The sequence below is a fragment of the Gadus macrocephalus genome, chromosome 4, assembly GCF_031168955.1.
Source record: "Gadus macrocephalus chromosome 4, ASM3116895v1".
In the NCBI taxonomy this organism is placed as follows: Eukaryota; Metazoa; Chordata; class Actinopteri; order Gadiformes; family Gadidae; genus Gadus; species Gadus macrocephalus.
In genome coordinates this window covers 19830997-19850082 of record NC_082385.1, presented here as the reverse complement: position 1 = coordinate 19850082, position 19086 = coordinate 19830997, and the positions used below count along the sequence as shown (strand labels likewise).

At 47.2% G+C, this 19086-nt stretch overlaps 1 protein-coding gene across 1 annotated transcript in view; it reads left to right on the top strand.

Annotated features, from left to right (window-relative positions):
• The window catches only part of rp1l1a (rp1 like 1a), a 33991-nt gene that overhangs the window by 13277 nt on the left and 1628 nt on the right, over nucleotides 1–19086 (top strand). The window contains exons 4-6 of the mRNA XM_060049318.1: nucleotides 6419–11316; nucleotides 11546–12490; nucleotides 17878–19026. Coding sequence (XP_059905301.1) covers nucleotides 6419–11316; nucleotides 11546–12490; nucleotides 17878–19026 — 6992 coding nt within the window. The remainder of the gene's footprint in view (nucleotides 1–6418; nucleotides 11317–11545; nucleotides 12491–17877; nucleotides 19027–19086) is intronic.

Here is a 19086-nt window from a genome sequence, read left to right as displayed (position 1 = left end):
TTATCATTCAACTTGAACATGTGTTTTTACAGTATAGAGTGGTGGAGAGGGATGACGTATGTTGGCAAACCCGGAAGTGAGCGTCGCCCTCGGTTCCCTTGACAAAAAGCCAACGGGTTTTCCATTGGATTTTGGATTATTGCAGAAAAATCCTCAACTCCTCAAAAACGGAAAATAAATAAATAAATAAAAATATCCGTGCTCCAAAGAACGAAGTGTAAACCAATGCATTCTGAATGGGAGTGTTTCTCCGATTTTTCCATGCTACACAACGAAATGTAAACCCATGCAAATAAAGACTTCATGGACATAATAAGCTACATTACATTAATCATTAAGCTACTACTGAGTGTGTAGGGAGGCATTCTATTTCTTTCAACGGGGCTGAATCCAGTCACTTGACCGTCATGGTTGCTATGGTGGTTGCTATTGACCGCCCCCTCTAATACTCGTGGCTCTAAAAACCACGCTGCCGTCAATTGGGTTGTTTTTGTCGTAAACTAGGGTCCGATGGTTGAAAAATAGACAGATATTCCAAGGTATCCTTAAAAGGCAGCTTGGATGTGTTTATCTTCTGCAGTTTAGACTTCTTCTATAACTAATTTTTGAAAGCAAAACACCAAGCTCATTGATTTAACGAGGGAGGGTTATTTGAAACAATTTATTGAATAAATATTTGTGAGAGGTCATTCCTTCTCCTGATTTTACTTCCTATTTATGTCTAGGGTAAACCCCTACTGTCCACAAGCATCCCCCCCTCCCCATATGGATTTGGAGAATGGTTGCCATGTCCCAGTGGTGGAGGTATCATATATATATGAAAGAGGGCATTCAATTATAGCCTACTACAATGATCAATTAGGAGGCCGAAGCCCTAAAGGAAGTGATGCAATAGGTGACTGAGTCGACAACATTTAAGTAAGCTGTATAGGGTCTCTTATATATCAAAGGGGGTCTCAAAGGACGCATACGCTTCAACCTGTGGCTCCAGCACTACAGGAAATGACTCAGCAAGTGCTCCATCTCGTTGCAACTCACCCAGCGGCTCGCTTGCACGATTTTGGCCAGAAGTTCTTCCCAGACCTACACCCTAGCCATCCAACATGCATATCTGAGAATCAGGCCTCTCTTTAATAATGACAAAAAGTTATGAGAGAAACACGCATTAACTTTTTGTTATCTCATAAGCGGCGTGGTGCCGGCTCCTTTTGACCTTTTGACCCCCGACTTCAAAAACGTGGCCACAGGCCAGCTGTGTCTACACACCTTTAGCCACAAATGTACACCTCCATCCCACAAAAAATGGGGACTAGAAACGAACCTCTGTCTTATGTACATTTACTGTACTGTTGGAGGTCACGCCCCTTTGCCGACCTTTTCGAGATAGCTAGGGATGCTAAAATGTTTACACACATTTCCCGGGGCCCCGTGAACGACATATCCGAGATTTGGAGTTCTAGCCCTTAGAGAAAAAAAGTTTTCCCAAATGGAGTGTCATTTGGACAAAGCCTAACTGGGACCTCCGCACCGAAACTTGGCCCGGTCGGACCCCGAGGGCAGGAAGGGGGGGCCTGCCCTCGGGGTCTGACCGGGCCAAGTTTCGGGCAGGAAGGGCCCCCCCTTCCTGCCCTCGGGGTCCGACCGGGCCAAGTTTCGGTGCGGAGGTCCCAGTTAGGCCCTAGAATAAGGTATTAAAATTTCAGGGCGGTAGGACCTTCCTATCTCAAAAACTGTTTTTCCACCACATTCTGAACCATTAGGTCTTGCAGGCAACACTTCTGAGGGGCTTTGAAAAAAATCGGAGAAACACTCCCATTCAGAATGCATTGGTTTACACTTCGTTCTTTGGAGCACGGATATTTTTATTTATTTATTTTCCGTTTTTGAGGAGTTGAGGATTTTTCTGCAATAATCCAAAATCCAATGGAAAACCCGTTGGCTTTTTGTCAAGGGAACCGAGGGCGACGCTCACTTCCGGGTTTGCCAACATACGTCATCCCTCTCCACCACTCTATACTGTAAAAACACATGTTCAAGTTGAATGATAATGCATGAATTTATTCTTTATTCTGCCATAGTAACATGGTAAATAAATGGCAAAAATAGTTCATATTTACGATATTGTAGCGACCCTGGGACAGTTAAATAGTTTGTGTGTTATGTGTTGCATTGTATTTCGTTGTCCGTTATGCCAGTTGTTCTGTGTGCATGTATTGTAATGTTCTTCTTGTCAATCAGTGTGGGGGCGAATCATTAGGTCAGCTGGGGGAGGGCCTTGGAAGAACACGAGGGTGGGGGCCTGCACGTGAGTGAGACCGTGTTGGGGGTTGCCGGGGTTTGTTTTGGGTGGGATTTCTGCCGTTGGTTACGGGTTTCAGTGACCTGGTTTTGGTTCATTAAAAGTTCCTTCAATTACTAATGACTCGACATCGTTATGTCACCGGCGAGGTCATTACAATATGTTCAATCAAACGTAATCACGGACAAAATACGTTTTTTAGACAAACGTAATTGAGAATGCCGAATAGTTCTCTGGGAACGTAATTTTGATGAGAAAGGGTTGCTCTGTCAGTTGTCAAAAAAAGCGCACGGACGTGGCCTCTATAGCAACGACCTCAGCTACCCAACACTGATCAAAAAAACGATTGTTTCTCTCAATCAAAACACAAAACAGGACAACTGATGCCCATAAACTTAACCCATACATGCTTTGTAATTAACAAGGACACGTTGGTGTAGTTGTGTTGAGGAATGTCACAGATTTCACTGTAAAATCGCTGTTAATGTGCAGACATCGGGTCTTCCGTTAGCCAATGGGATGAATGAATGCTCATAGCTTCATACATTGCCGTGGAGTGATTACATTGCAATGAGTGGAAAAACCCCTACGTCGAAAAAAGAAGCACATGGTCCTGCGTTAGCCAATGGGATGAATGCTCATAGCGTCTCTATGTGCAGCCATCGGCTCTTCCGTTAGCCAATGGGATGAATGCTCATAGCTTCATATATTGCCGTGGAGGGATTACATTGTAATGAGTGGAAAACCCCCTGCGTCGAAAAAAGAAGCGCAAGGTCCTCCGTTAGCCAATGGGATGAATGCTCATAGCGTCTCTATGTGCAGCCATCGGCTCCCCCGTGAAGTTGTTACATTGTAAGGAGTTGAAAACCCCATGCGTCGAAAAAAGAAGCGCAAGGGTACCCTTTTGCGTCAGAAACTGAAGCCAAAGTCACTGACCGTACGTCAGAAATCGACGCACTCGGAGTGAGAATGTGTTGGTCGATTTTAATCTCGTCACGGCAAAAATATATTTTTTCTTCACGTGTGGCCCTAATACTCCGTCGTACCACAGGGCCTGCACTGAATCCAATGGCTTGTGTAGATCATTTGGTAAAATTATATTTCAGAATCGGGTTTAACAATAAAGAGATCCTCGCTGTTTTAGCGCAGAACCACATTGTGGTGATTAGTGTAAGGACGCTGAAAAGGTTGTGCGGAAAAATTCGTCTGTTCAGGAGGAAGACCTGAACAGACGTGTTACTAGTCGACGTGTCAACTTTAATCTCGTCACGGCAAAAAAAAAAAATTCTTCATGTGTGGCCCTAATACTCTGTCGTACTTAACCTGTTAAGCCCTAGGCCTATTTCACAGGCCTCCTGCCCGAAATGACATGCCCATAATGAATAGAGTATGCCTCCACAACTACAAGGGCTATATAAATAAAGTTGGTTTCAAAAAGAAGGTAACACCTGTGAGGTGGCTTCAGAAGTGTCAGAATCAATATAGATGTTACTGTGTCAGAGTAAATTCAGCTAGAACATAGTAAGAAATGTCAATTTAAAAATTTCGCCTAGAGAAAACACATTATTTAGAGTGAATACCACCTTGAAACTATGGGATAGTAGCCCAGAACCTTTAGGGAAACATGTAACGACATCTGATGAGTACCCTGTTCCAGGATAAATGCTAATAAAGTGATTTTAGAGTGGTTTTAGTACAGGTAGGTCCAGACGGACTAAATGGTGCCATTTGGGCACTTTTGGGCACCATCAGTGCCATTTGACCTTTCTAAGGTACCAGACTGTAAAACTAATTTTATTTCACTGACATATCACTATAGGGATTCATTCCATCCAAATTCAACAGTTTTGACTTGTTTTGAAATTTCACCCAGACCTCTATACATTTTCCCAGTCAAAGAAAACCATACAATCTAAATGAAGTTTGACTCCAACTGGAGCAGATATATTTGAGAACAACATATAATAAAACCAAACTGTAAAAACAAAGGTAAAAACACAGCTAAAAACTACAATCACTAGGGATAAAGATATATATATATATATATATATTAGAGCTGTCAAGCGATTAAAATATTTAATCGTGATTAATCGCATTGATGTCATAGTTAACTCACGATTAATCGCAAATTATTTTTCTATGCTAAATATCCCTTGATTTTTTTGTCCCATAATTCTTCTCATTTTAATTCTCTTATCAACATGGTGAAGTGCATCGGCTTGCCTTGTGCAAATGATTTTTTATTGATAACAACATTGGCATATACTGATCAAAACAGGACGATACAAAAAAAGAGCCTATAGTGCAATTAAAGGACTGCTTTGAACAAATGTCATTTGAACATAGCAGTCAGGCTACTGCTTCTTTGTTTTGAGGCAAAGAATTATTATTATTTTTATTTTATTTTTTTAATAAAATAATTGCGTTAATCGCGCGATAAATTTCTTAACGCCGTTAAAATTGGTTTGCGTTAACGCCGTTAATAACGCGTTTAACTGACAGCTCTAATATATATAAACAGAGGTGGGGGGGCTGGAGCAGGAGCAGTCGATGAAGGTGGCTCATAATCAGCATCATCATCACTGTGGAACCCAAGAAGAAGAAAGAAAAGAATGTAACTTCAAACAGACAAGTAACAATATGTTGGGGTAAACAAGACATGTACTGGGGAAGTCAACTAACAATCCAGTTTGCACCAGTTTGAGTGTGCATTTACTGAATTCATTGCAGGATAATAAATCAAATCCAAGTTTATTTATCACTTGCACAGCAATGCTTGGTTTGCTAGGTCCTCTCAACAATGCAAAAAGGAATAAAGAGAAGGAAGGATAGAGATAGTATCAAATAAACTATGTACAATATATTGATAATGATAATTGATGCAAATAATATCATAAATATAAATATAAGGCAAAGAGTACCGGTAGTGAGTGTGTGGAATGAGTAGAGTGAGTAGGGTGATCGATAGATAGATAATATCTAATAAGGTGATAGATCGTCAATTTGACACCAAATCAATAAGTAATCGATAACAGAGATTACATACCTTTCAGGTGATGGAATCGATATTCTGAATCACTGTTGTCCGTGTCCAGTTCTGGCAACAGCAAGTCACTGATGTCAGACGACGACTCGAGAGGGACTACAGTAGCCCCACTGTCGCTAATGATAGCGAATGCCTCCGCAAAAGTATAGGTCTTTCTCCTGCCTGCCATTATTTATTTTAAAATAATAACAAACAAGGCAAGAAAATACAAAATAACTAGCTAACTACTAGCTAACTAGAAATGCAAACGATGTAATAAGCGTGGAGAAGGAGCGTATGTCTCTATCTAGCCGGCGCTTCTGGCGCGAATTATGCTGACCTTCCAGTCAAACCCTGGAAGATATCTTGGGATATCTTGGGTCGAGGGACAGTCAAATCGAGGGACCCAAATTCATGTAAAAAAACACTATTCGCCAATCAAAAGTATCACATTGTATAACGTTTTTTATTTGTTTATTTATTTTGCTCTTCTTTGGCTGCTAGTTCAGTGAGTTTTCGTCGTAGAGTGATGCCCGTTATATCATTGGAATCTGTGAAGCATCAGCTTTCATATGACTTATAGTTTGTTCGGGTGGCATGAAGTAGCGAAATCGGCGGCGGCCAGTATGAGCGCATGCACGTTTTGCGTGTTTTGCTATGGGCTCATTTAGTTGCTTGGTGTTAGAATTGTATTTTGTTTAGGTAAAAATGGTTATCATGGGCTTTTAGCCGAGCTTCTTCCCGTTACGTGGGTATGCACCATGGACATGTTGGAGCATGGTGGTGCTGTTTACAGCTGTTTACAGCACACGTTGGCGCAGCTGCCCCCGCCCCCGGGGGCGCTCGGGTTTACAGTGTTAGAAATTGCGAAAGTTCTAAAAACTACACATATTTCATAGTGGGTGGATTATCATTATACAAAATTAAACCCTGAAAACAAATCCATCAATTGATCCACACAATGCATCGAATCCTAACAGCTGGGAAAATCATTCAAATCAATAAACATCAAAACCGAAAACATCAAAACTTCATGGCTCTAACCTCGTAACGGACAGTAGATTCACTGCCTCTGCCTGTCCGCTTGTTTTCAGTCAACTTTGGCCTGGAGACTAAGAAGAGCATCATCCACCCCCGGTCGGACTCCTCCACCCGCTCCACACGCTTCTCCCTGTCCTCAGAGAAGTCCTACACCAACGGACTCACTTCCTGCCCCCACTCCCACCCCCGGCCGGCCATCATGAACGACGACATCGAGAAGCGTGTCATGGTCAACAAGGACGGCAGCCTATCGGTGGAGATGAAAGTGCGCTTCCGCCTCCATACCGAGGACACCCTGCAGTGGTCGACGCAGATTAAGAAGTCTCCCTCCCTGACCAACGACTGCTGTGCGTCCAGGGAGGGTCCTCCCTGCTTCCTGCAGCAGGGCCTCTCCGAGACCTGCTCAAACCCTGACTCCGGCTCATGTGATCCAGAGGCCACCAATATGTACGCCAACGCTTCCCTCGAGCACCCCCTTGAGGCGAACTGCCCATGCTGCCACCAGACACGAGAGCAGCTGTACGACCTGTGGGAGAATCCTGCGCACAGCAACAAGCATGCTCCCAAACCGCCTATCGACAGCTCCAGGCCCACCCACGCCAGGGTGCGACAAATCCACTCATCAAGCTCCTCCTCCTCCTGTCACTCTCGCCGGGTGGTTTGCCAGCGATCGAGGCTCTCCAGCTCCCACGGGGGCTCAGGTCTGGAGCAGGCTCGGGTGGAGGTCCAGGAGGAGCTGTGCGTGATGGAGGAGGTGTGCACCGTCAGTCGCTGCTGCAGCAGCTCCGGGGCGGCCAGAGGCGATGCCGGTAGCTCCCAGCCCCACAGCAGCCAGTCCACCAAGGATGACTGGTGCGACCAAGACGATTTGGAGCTGACACTCTCGGATGGTGATGATGATCGTCCACCGTCCTTGGTCAGCAACTCCTCCCACGTTCTGCAGGTGCTGCAGGAGAACCAGGATGAGGAGGATGAGGAACTACCACCCAGTGTTTCCCAGTGCTGCCAATGTGAGCAGTCGCCAACCCCGGCTCCCCTCATGCTGCAGAAAGGGGAAGACGGCGGCAGCAGAGCCTCGTCCTGTCACTGTGGAGGGGTAACCCCACACTCCTTGGCCCAGGAGGGGGGGAATGACCGAGCTGTCAGTTCCATGTCCAAAACAAGCAAGCTGTCTTGCAGGTCCAGCAAGTCCAAGACCCCATGTCAAAATGATACTAATGATCGACAGGAAGATGTGCAGGATAGCGTTATGAGTAGCCTGTCCAGCAACAACGGGCTCCCAGGTTACGATGTCCGATCCAACCAATCCAGTGCATGCTCTCACTGCGGAGGCTCCATGGGAACAACAACCACGCCCGGCCCACGTCACCCAGACCAAGGTGAAAATCGTGGGGGCAGCGGAGATGAGCGGGCTCCCAGCCAGATGTCGGAGAGCTCTAGGGAAGGTTCTGGGGAATCTCTCCACTCCAACAAGTCCAACCTCACCCACCACGACTGCACCTCAGTGATGTCCAATATTCCAGAGGAGCGAGGTGAGGGTGCTATTTCCAAAGCAGCAGACAGTCAAGAGAGGGCGGTGAGTGTTGAGTCCAGCAAATCTCACAAGTCAGACGTGGAGGACAGAGGATGTCCTAGTGCCAGGTCTGCCAAGTCAAACATGTGCAGCCGCTCCTGCAGTTCCCATAACTCCATGAAGAAGGCAGACGAAAGCGTTGACAGTGCGTCATCTGGTCAGTTGCCAACATCGCATCATAATGGGACAGCAGAAGGAGAGTATGAGGGCGTTTCAGAAAGAGCAGCGAGTCCCCTATCTGCTAAATCTGAATACTCTGCTAAGTCCAGAATATCGCATGGCTCTCTGACCTCTACAGGTTTTGCTCAGCAGATTGATAGCACCCCTCATGATGGGGGAAATGAAGAGGAAGAGGAAATGGAAACAGTAAGACCCATCAGCGCCTTGTCTGTCGTGTCGGGCAAATCAGGTGTTTCGGCAAAGTCAACCAAATCTCAGTGTAGTCACTGTTCAAAAGTGGCGACTCCAGATCCAGAAGAGGCTGAAGATGCAGAAGAGCAGGCAAATAGAGAGGAGAACGGTGAGCGAGCAGTTAGTGCCCTGTCAACAAGATCCCATCTATCAGTCAAATCAAGTAAATCCATTATCAGAAGCTCAACCAGAGCTTCTGATAGGTCACCTTCCCCCAAACCCGGAGATGTGGAAAATGAATCTGAGAGAGCGAGCAGTGCTGTGTCTGCCAAATCTGTGAAATCCTTTGCCTCTGTCTCTAACAAGCCTGCAAAATCATGCAAGCCTCACAGTAACAACTGTTCAAGGACTCATACTCCCTGCTCACAGGTAGAAGTTAAAGCAGAAGGAATGGAAGACGGGGCAGCGGAGGAGAACGGTGCAAGGTCAGAAAGTGTAATGTCCTCTAAATCTGCAAAATCTGCAAAATCAGCCCAATCATCTCAGTTGGAAAGGTCAATTTGTGCGCAGGCACAAATTGACGAGGTAGGGGCAGCCGTAACAAACAACTCTAACAGAGCTGCACACAGAGCAGCTAGTGCCATGTCTGTTAAATCGGCGACTTCCATTCGATCCAGCAATTTGCTGAAATCTAACTCTGACGGTGATACAGACGCAGCCATCAAAACAGAATTAGAAACCGAAACATGCGATGGGGCCGAGGCAGAAGAAGGCAATGATGAGAGGGTTGGCAGTGCGTTGTCTGTTAGATCAGCCTGTTCTAGCAGGTGTCACAAATCGATTTGCGCGATCCATTTAACAGCAGAATCTCCAGCAGGGGTCACAACTGACAATGTGGCAGACAGGAGCCCTACTGCCGCGTCAGTGACCAGCGGCAAGTCTAACAAATCACACAAGTCAAGTTCCAGAATTGTTTTAAAAGCAGCTGTCTTCGCTGATATTTTTACAAACAGAGTTGAGAACCCAAATGAAAAATGGTTGGAGGATGAGGACAAACAGCCAGCAGAAAATGGTCTGATGCCAGTTGGAGACGATGAGATGGTGGGCAAGGCAATGTCTGCTGTCGGTAGATTTTCAGAACGGTCAGGCAGGTCAAAATGTTTAACGTCGAAATGTAGAAAGTGTGCAAAGGCAATAACGACCTGTAATAAAACACCAGATATTGTCAATGTGAAGACACCAGAAGGGGACAACGAAGAAAGTAACAATCGATCGGCAAGTGCAATTTCGGCCACAAAAGAGTCCCTTTGCAATGCGGCTGCTGACCTTCCAAGTATTGCAGTGGCAGATGATCAGGAAGACCAGATTGAACAGCGTCCTGCCAGTACTAAATCATCTAAAACTGGATCCACAGCCAATTGCGGCGAAGGGAGATCAAACGGCGTCCTTTCTTGGCTCACTAAATCTGCCAGAAGCCCATCACCCTTCACGACACCCACCCCCCGATCCCCCACCATGTCTGTCCGATCCAAGGCCTCTACACAGTCAAGGTGCCACTGCGGCGCTGCTTCCAGAACCCAGAAAAGAGAGGAAGAAAATAACAGAGTAGAGGGTGGGGAGGAAGGTGAAACAATGGAGGACAAGGAACCCTCAGAGCAGGCGCCCAGCGTTCACTCAACAAACTCCAAAAGACAAAGGATCAATTCAGGGGACACTGAGGAACTCCTGAGTCGAGATTCATTTGGGTCTGTCTCTCTGGTGTTACCAGAAGAGGAACAGGGAGACTCAGACGGTGGGGAGTCCCACATCTCCTCTCACACAAATCCAGCCAACGCCACTAATGCTGAAAGAATGGATGAGTCTGCAGTGAAACACACAGTGGATTTGGAGGACATGGCAAACCCTCTGCCCCCCATTCAAAGTCAACCAGACATAACGATTGACACACCTGGACAGAGCGTACACAGTGAGAAGGATGAAGAGCCAGCAACAGACATGTCCCCCACTGCTCCTTCGTCCAGGAGCAATCTTTCTGTGAAAGGCACTAAACCGAAGGAGTCAGAAAGAGTGAAGACACATCACCTTGAGCCCTCTGTCAAACGCTCTACATCTGCAATGTCAGCAGCAAGCGGTAACGCTCGGAGCAAAACCCCCTCCCGAGCGAACGAGGCACACAGTAAGGATGACAACAAGCCTTGTGTGATATCCAGGACTCCTAGCCGTCTCAGAACGAACTCGGCAGCATCTACTTGCTCCAACGCAAAAGCAAAAGCCACAACCGCAAAATCCAACCTAAGCTCTTCTACTCCGGGGCAAAAAGGAAGCAAAACATCTGATGTCTGCAGCGTGAAATCAACGAGCAGCGCAAGGTCGAAGGAGGGGTCCTTCCAGCCGACGGCACAGATGATGAAATCCGACGACGACGCCCTCTGTCGCTCCTCGTCTGCCGCCGACCTGCTCAGAGAGGCCTTAGCATCCGCTAGGCTAGTCAGCCGGCAGTCGAGCGGAAGGGACAAAAGCAGGAGCACTAAAACCGGATGCCAAATAAACAGGACGCAGGAGGAGGAGGAGGAGGGAGGAGAGCTGACCCCCGCCTTGCTTCCCAACGCCTCCCCCAACGAGGTGGTCAGCGACTGGCTCCGGAGCATCCCGACCGACGGCTGCCTGTCTGTGGACAGGGAGGAGATGGGCGACAGGGGAGGAGAGGAGGAGGAGGAAGAAACTTCCACGAGAGAAAAAGAAAGTCCTGAAGATCAGAAGGTCAATGAGGTTGCAGAGACCCCAGAAAAAGGGGTTGAAGTAGAGGAGGAAGAGGATGAGAAAATGCAAGGGGACGAGGAAGCAGAGCAAGACAAAGAAGAAGTGTCTGACTCAGGACTGACCCACGCTGTGGATGAGGTCACATCCTCCGATCACAAGGCTATGTTCCAACACAGCGTCTCGATGTCCAGGAACTGTAACTCCTCCGTTGCGGTGATGAAGGTGCTGCTAAGCCCCAGCCTAGGAAGATCTAACAGCCTACCGGAGGTACGTCAGGGAGCCCATTTGATTTATAACATCAATGTGAGAACCATTCCTTAGCTGAGAAAGTAGAACACATAGTACCTTCATAAACAAACCCACATTTGAAATATACTTTAAATATACAGTTCAAATTGCAGTTGTCATGATATCAATTGGTTCATGAATTGAATGAATTGTGATTGTTTAGTCTGTGCAGGGCCCTCTCTTCACATTTTCTCTCTCCACACCCCAGGTATCTCCGGTGTACGGCCGCAAGCTGAGCACCTCGGCCAAGGGTCTGCTGGACTGCTTGGCCCAGCTGCAGCTGATCCAGCCCCTGGTACCCGACCCGGCCTGCGAGGTGCACAAGGACCACCGGGAGCGCTACAATGAAGTCATGAGCATCCTCCAGTCCCTGTGGCTCACCGAGCCCAGGGACCTGCCAAAGGACCAGATCACCCCTTCGCGGTCCTCCTCCGGCGTAGAGGTGGGGAGCGGCTCGGGGGAATCGGGCAAGGACAACAATGTCGGAGGAAGAGGAGCTGAAGGTCTGGCGAAGGATGCAGCGGAATCTGTGCTCGGGGAAGAGGAGGCTGATGCAGGGGAAGGAGAACATGATGCAGAGGGTGAAGGGACCGTTGGGACCCCAACGCCCCGGGAAACATCCCAGAGGCCCGAAGCGGAGGCTGCCGAGAGCCCCTCGTCCAGCAAGGACGATGGGCCCGAGGACGCCACCACTGACCCCACGCCCCCCTCCTCATCGGACAAGTCCAGCTTGGCGGTGGGCGGCTCCAAGTCCCCGACGGACAACGAGCATGAGACAGCGGCTGAGAGCTCCGGATCGGGCACACAGCGCACGGCGCCGCCCCCGGTGCTTGCTGAACGCGCCACGGCCGCGGACCCGGACCCCACCTGGGCGCTGCACCTGCTCCGGAAGCTGGAGAAGCAGTTCATGAGCCACTACATGGCGGCCATGGTGGAGTTCAAGGCGCGCTGGGACCTGGAGGACAACGTGCTGCTGGACACCATGATCGCAGAGCTCCGCGACGAGGTGGGCCGGCGCATCCAGAGCAGCGTGGGCCGCGAGCTGAAAAAGATCCAGGGCCGGGCCGGGCGGGGCGGGCGGACCCCCAGGCCCCCGGTAGGGACCCTCTCCCGAGAGTCCACAATGACGGAGAGGAGGAGGCAGATGTTGAAGGTGATAGGACATACGCACTCCAACAGAAGCAGAAGTTACGTTATTCAATAGCCTAATAATAATAATGGTCCAGATGGCCGTCAAGATGGCCAATTAAAATTCTAGACGGCCAATGGTTGGTAAACGCCGGGGAATGGAAACCAGGACCAGTGTTGCCACAGAAAAAAAAAAAGTAATCAGATTACTGATTAGTAATTACTCCTGTGGCAACCCCGATCGTCGGCGGCTGGGATTTTCAAAGGAGACACTCCAAACAGGGTTGTGGGTCAACGGTTTTATTTCGTTCACCTCACGTGTAAAAAGGTAAAACCAACGACAACATATGTTCTTCCACTTATGGGGTAAAAAAGGGCCGTCTCCGGGTCTGGTCCGGCTGCGAGGACGGCGTCTCTATCGCTCCCGTCTTCTCCCACTCAGTCCTGGGGGAAAGCGTATTAGCGTTAGTATGGGTTTGTGCGATCTCCCCCTACCGCGTCTCTCCAACTCGGCTGTCCTCCCGGCACGAGCCCCATGGCTGAGAGAGCCCAGAATGAGTGGAGAAGCAGGCTATTTAAGCTGCTTCTCCACCTCAGGTGCTCTTCATCTTCTTAATTGGCAACGGCCGGGTAGCCACACTCCTTAAAATAGTAACTTAGTTACTTTACTTATTACTTGATTTTAAAAGTAACTAAGTATACCCACTAAGAAGTGGGTATACTCTAAATGTTTGCCTTTTTTTTAACGCAGCCCAGAAAAACGCCCTGTTTTAGAAACAGTGACATTACAAGTTACTTTATTAGTTACATTTAGCTGCGACAACACCCCCTGCCGCCTCAAAATAGAAAGTTACAACCGGTTTTGCCCCCAGGTCAACAACTGGTCTTCCATCCCCCATCAACAATTCTGCGCAGGGGGCTTGTAGGGGGAATTTCATCCAAACTGACACCCATTACCATGAGCGTCAGTTTGGTTTGAAATGTGCTGGGGACAGAGACGCATTCGGAAGTGCATTTTCAGAAGTGCTGGGTACAATGAGGATGCACTCTTTTTTTTCTCGCTTTAGTGCCGGTATTGAAAGGATCTGAAAGACGGCATACCCATATAGCTATAATTACTAAGGAATAAAATGTATACAAAATCTGCCTGGCACGTTTTATGAAGAAAACGTTTCCAAAAAGCATCGGACATATGACCCACTATGTTCTGCTCCACGTATCCAATGTTGACAACGTGACATAACATGGCTAAGCTAACAACATAAACAAGAGGTGCTAGGATAGGAAATTAACTGCGTGAAGTTCAGAAGGGCTAAACGTGTGGCTACACACAGCACTAAAAAGATTGAAAAATAAAAATATATTTGTTGCACAGCAGAACGATGTAGCATATCACATCATAAGCTGGCTGTTCTCAATTCACAGCACGCATTCCATCCAATCTAGCCTACATCAGGTATTCTGACCAAAAGTCATGCACTCCCCCCCACAATTATTCCAGAATTCAATCAAAGCAAGAATGACCAAAAGTCACTTTGTGTCAACAAGAGACTGACTCCACCGACTATCCATTGCAAGTTAAAACAGCCGACCTCTTAAGCAATAAATAGCGCGTCTTACCTTTATTTATGCGGCAATGGTCTGCAGATGCATCCCATGGTGTAGCCTACCACATCCATTTAGTTCAACAGGTTATCGTTCTGATCAGTGGTGTAGTGGTCCCTGGAGAAGTGGGTATACTCTAAATGTTTGCCTTTTTTTAACGCAGCCCAGAAAAACGCCCTGTTTTAGAAACAGTGACATGTGAGACTACTCTATTAGTTTACCAAAAATTATATTAGTATTCGCTCATTGTCACATAATTTCTGCTGCTTGATCTCAGGGAGGAAGAATTATGAAATTACTAAACCAATACTGGCCCACAGACTAGTGAGAGACAACTATGTACTTTGAGTGAACTATTCCTTATTCCTGGAAACACGCCTATTCTCTCACTTGGCAAGTCAGTAATTTATTTTGTAAACTGTGTCTTTGAACAGCTGATTTGCAACACATAGCTTGGGCCAGAGTGTGCCACTATTATAAAATGAACATTACTTGATCAGGAGCAGTTTGTAGGTATTACTGGTCACACAGGCAGCCTGCATGAATGTAAAATATAAATGAGGCAAACATGGTGTTTCAGCAATTTTTTTTAACATTTATTTAAATAAAATACTTCAGATCTGAATTTGACATTGCATCCTTGTTCATATTTCACCTTAGATTAAAAAAACGCACATCATTCTCTTCCACATCAATCATCTAGTTAGATATAGATAATATATATATATATATATATAATAGGGATGGGCACGAGTAGTAAATTCCAAACTCGAGTGATCGAAGGAATTCCTCGAGGATCAATCGAGTACTCGTTAAATCAAATCTATTTTTAGAATGCAACGCATCTGCAGCAGGAATAGGCCTGATGATGAACGGCAATATTACCAACCAAACATGTAATGCTTATTCTCCATCAAAACAGTCAGAGTCATCAGAGTATTCATTATTTATTTTTGCAAACGTTCAAAACATTTTCCTTACAAAAATAAATATGCGTCTCACAATTTAAATCACGTCGAACCAAGGCCTGTAACAGTTTAAAAAAAACGAAACAAGTAGCCTAAACATTGCAAATAAATGCTTAAAGCTGCAAATAAAACGGCAGCAAATGCACTATGGAAATACTCAGCGTTGTGATCTTCTCTACACGCCCGGGATTACAGCTGCGTCTTGCGGCGGTGAAAATAGCCGACACACTTTCACTTTCACCGTTGCTGCGGGTCTGCTTTCCCGAACTCACCGTTGTGTTTCAGGAGCATATGTTGCCGCATAGTACTTTCTGGTAGCTCGATTTCGCTTGGCATATTTTATATTTCACCTTATGATCTCCTATTCCTTTAAAGTATTTCAATTCTTCACTGCGGTTTGCTTTAACCGCCATCTCTTAACTTTTTGAATTCTGGCGTGCCTGCACACGGCACGGAACGCGCCATGGAAATGGATGCATTTAATTTTCTTTGTGCCCACGTCATGCGTTAGTGGCGCCGACAGAAAATTGATACATTTGCTTCAGAAAACTTTGTTTGTGTGTGTATATGCAAACTCGAGTTTGCCTGTCCACCAACCGAGTTCATTTGTAACGAGGAGTACTCGAGTAATCGATTCCTCACGCCCATCCCTAATATATAAATATCAAATGATGATTGAACATGATCATTCAAATTATTCAACAATCTAATCAGTAACGGCAGCGAGTATTAGCCAATAAAAGGCAGAGTAGCGTTGGTCATGGCTTCACCATCCTGCGTTCACACCAAACGCGACATTTGTCGCCCGTTCGCGTTTCGCCAAAGTTTTGTCGGGCCACAAATCATAATCTGTCGCTGTGCAAGTTTTGTCGAATTTGTCGCGCCACAACAAGATAACCACCATTGCATGTCTTTACCTTTTGTGGAAGAGGGAGAGACGTCGGAGGACCCGACGCAGTCTATTCATAATATTGTAATGACCACGGAAGAGGCAGTGAATGAAGTATTGATTAGACAGAGATTTATTAGATTGGCCTACCTAATAAACGGTTGGAACACACAAGACCGGAAACCATAGCAACGCCGGTAAACAAACCCAGAGAAGCCCAATCGCTATAAGAGCTCCCCGCGCTACGGCCATCCGGAGGCGCACAGAGCTTTTGGCCCTGATATTATCTATACAATTATATTATATATACTATTATATATAGAGCTCCGGGAGTCGCAAACGGCAACAATCACTTTCTCCTCCATGCTGCAGTTCACCCCGGACTGCACTGCAATGAGTTTGACGGTTGAACGCTGATTGGCTGTTACGTTACACCTGTCACTCAGTGGCCACGCTGTTGAACGCTAATTGGCTGTCATCACGCGAAATTTGTGTCAAAGTTGAGATATTTCAACTCGAGTGAATTTGTCTCGCCACAAATCCTCTCGAACGCACTCGACTGTGCATGGCGAAAGTGTGGCGCGACAAATCAAAACTTCTTGTCGCCCCGTCGCGTTTGGTGTGAACGCACAGGAAAAAGTGGGCAATTTGGTTTGCAGATACTACTGAATGGTGCGCATCTGGGGGGATTTAGAAGTGGGTGTACTGACTGAAAAATAAGTGGGCTACACCAGTGGTTCTGATACTGTCCATGGTACTAGCAACCTGGTGCTTTTTACCTATGTATTCAGGCTAAAATGACTTGATTGTCTGATGCCTCATCATCCCAGCCAAAGAGTATTGGTATTATTAGTAAAGGCTACTTGCCAAATAGAAAAAAATAACTTCACACAGTGTGTCTTTTTCCAATGTATTTGCTATCATTCGTAGCGTTGATCAGCAGAGAAATAGTCAACCAAAGTCGTTGAGCATTCCACTGCATTGAGAAGAGCCGTGTAATAAACAAAAATAGTTGACAGCTGAACGTTGGGAAGGGCCATGCAAGTGAATGGGACCGTCAACACCATTGAGAAGAGCCGTGTAATAAGTAAGGGATAATGCATAGAACGCCGGCCATTATCGGGAAAATAAGCCCCGACAGGGTGAACAGGACACCGACGCGCAGCGAAGGTGTCTTGCTTCGCCCTGAAGGGGCTTATTTTCGATAGGCCTAATGACCGGCAACGTTCTATACATTATCCCGCTTATTACACGGCTACTTGCCAAAAAAATAACTTCACATGGTGTGTCTGTTTACAATTTATTTGTTGCCAGCATTCGTAGTGTTGATCAACAGAGAAATAGTCCGCCCAAGACGTTGATGTCGCTTAGCAACCGAACACGCTGGGGTTGAAAAGTTACCGGACTACTTGAGGAGTGATACCTAAGACGTCATTAGAGGCAAAAAGTCCTTTGTTTTCCTTGACAGCAGTCAAGCGCCGGAGTAGAAGCGCCGTGTAATAATCCATAATAATTCAACTCGATTATTATTTATTTTTTTATAAGTGGTGGGTACAAATGAATCCTGACGAAATCTGGTGGTGACGCGTCCCCGGCGTAATCGACGCCTATGCTCGTTACTGAAAAAAGTGGTCCAGGGCTAGTAATCTAAGTAACACGTTACTGGCATCACTGACCGTGACAGACACAAGCACACATCCACACACACACACACACACACACACACACATACACATACACATACACATACACATTCAAATACAGATGCATGCAGATGATATTGACCTGCTAAGCTTTTGGGGGTTAGTGTTCTTCTCTTCTGCCCATAGATATGAATCGATGCTGAAATGTTACTTATTTTAAAATGTCATACCTAAATAAAAATAATATGCATGAATAAAACCAGACCAACTGATTTACTCAGAGCTTCCTTACTCCTTCTCCTTCCAGGTCATGAAGAACCAGCCGAAGACGGCCGACTCCCTCAGCGACGGTGAGAAGTTCAGTGACGAGCGCAGTGACGACGAGTACTGCCCGTGCGACGCATGCGTGCGCAAGAAGCTGGCCGCGCGGCCGGCCAGGACCCCGCCCACGCCAGCCACGCCCGCGCCACTCAGGATGGACTTTGACCTCCGCAAGATCCTCCAGCTGAGGAGGGACCCAGAAACCGATGCCCTGGCCCCCAGGGCCATGCCCTCACCCTTGCAGGGGCACCCTTCAGTGGGCGACAGCGACGGTGCCGGGGCACTGGAGCTGGAGGGGGAGGACAACAACCTGGAGGTTGTCCAGGAGGAGGAGGAGGAGAAAGAGGAGGAGCTGAAGATGGAGATGGAGACGGAGATGGTAGAGACGATTCCTGAGGAAGAAGAAGAAGAGGAGGAGTTGGAGGCAGAGGAGGAGGAAACAGGAAAAGGAGGAGAGGGAGAGAATGAAATAGGGGCTGTCGACGATGAAGGTGATGGGGCTTGGGAAGGAAACGCTGTACAGGGGACAGGAAGTACAGGAGGAGGGGAAGTTGAGGAGGATGAACAGCAGGCGGGCGAGTGTGGTGGCCAGTGCCAGGGGGACGTAGAGGAGAAGGAAGAAGGAGAGGAGGAGAGGGTAGAAGCAGAGGAGGAGAAGGTAGAGCAGGAGGAGAGCGAAGAGGCAGAGAAGGTGGAGGAGGAGAGGGTCGAGGCGGAGGAGGTAGAAGAGGTAAGAGATGGGGAGGAGGGGGAGGACGGAGGCGAGGTAACGAAACCTGATGAAGGCGATGAGAGTGGAAAAACATCAGAGCAACAGGAAGGAGACGATGAAGAGGAAAATGAAGAGGAGGAGGAGGAAGAAATCTGCCAAGAGTGCATGGTCTCCGACTCCAAGCCCGAGGAGGAAGCAGAGATGACAGAGAAGAAGGAGAGCAGGGAGGGAGAGGAAGAGGAGGAGGCATCAGAGGAAGTGACGTCAGATGAAGTGGTGGCGAGTGGCGAGGAGCCCACCACCGTGGAGGAGGAGCAGCAGCTCATTGGAGTAGCCCAGGAGGAAGGTGACGATGAGGGCAGAGAAGATTCCCCTGTTGAGGTCAACACGGAAGAGGAGAAGGAAGGAGGAGAGGAGGAAGAGGTACTGTGTTGATACTGATACTTTTTCAAAAATGCCAAAAATGAGCATTTTCTACTAGCA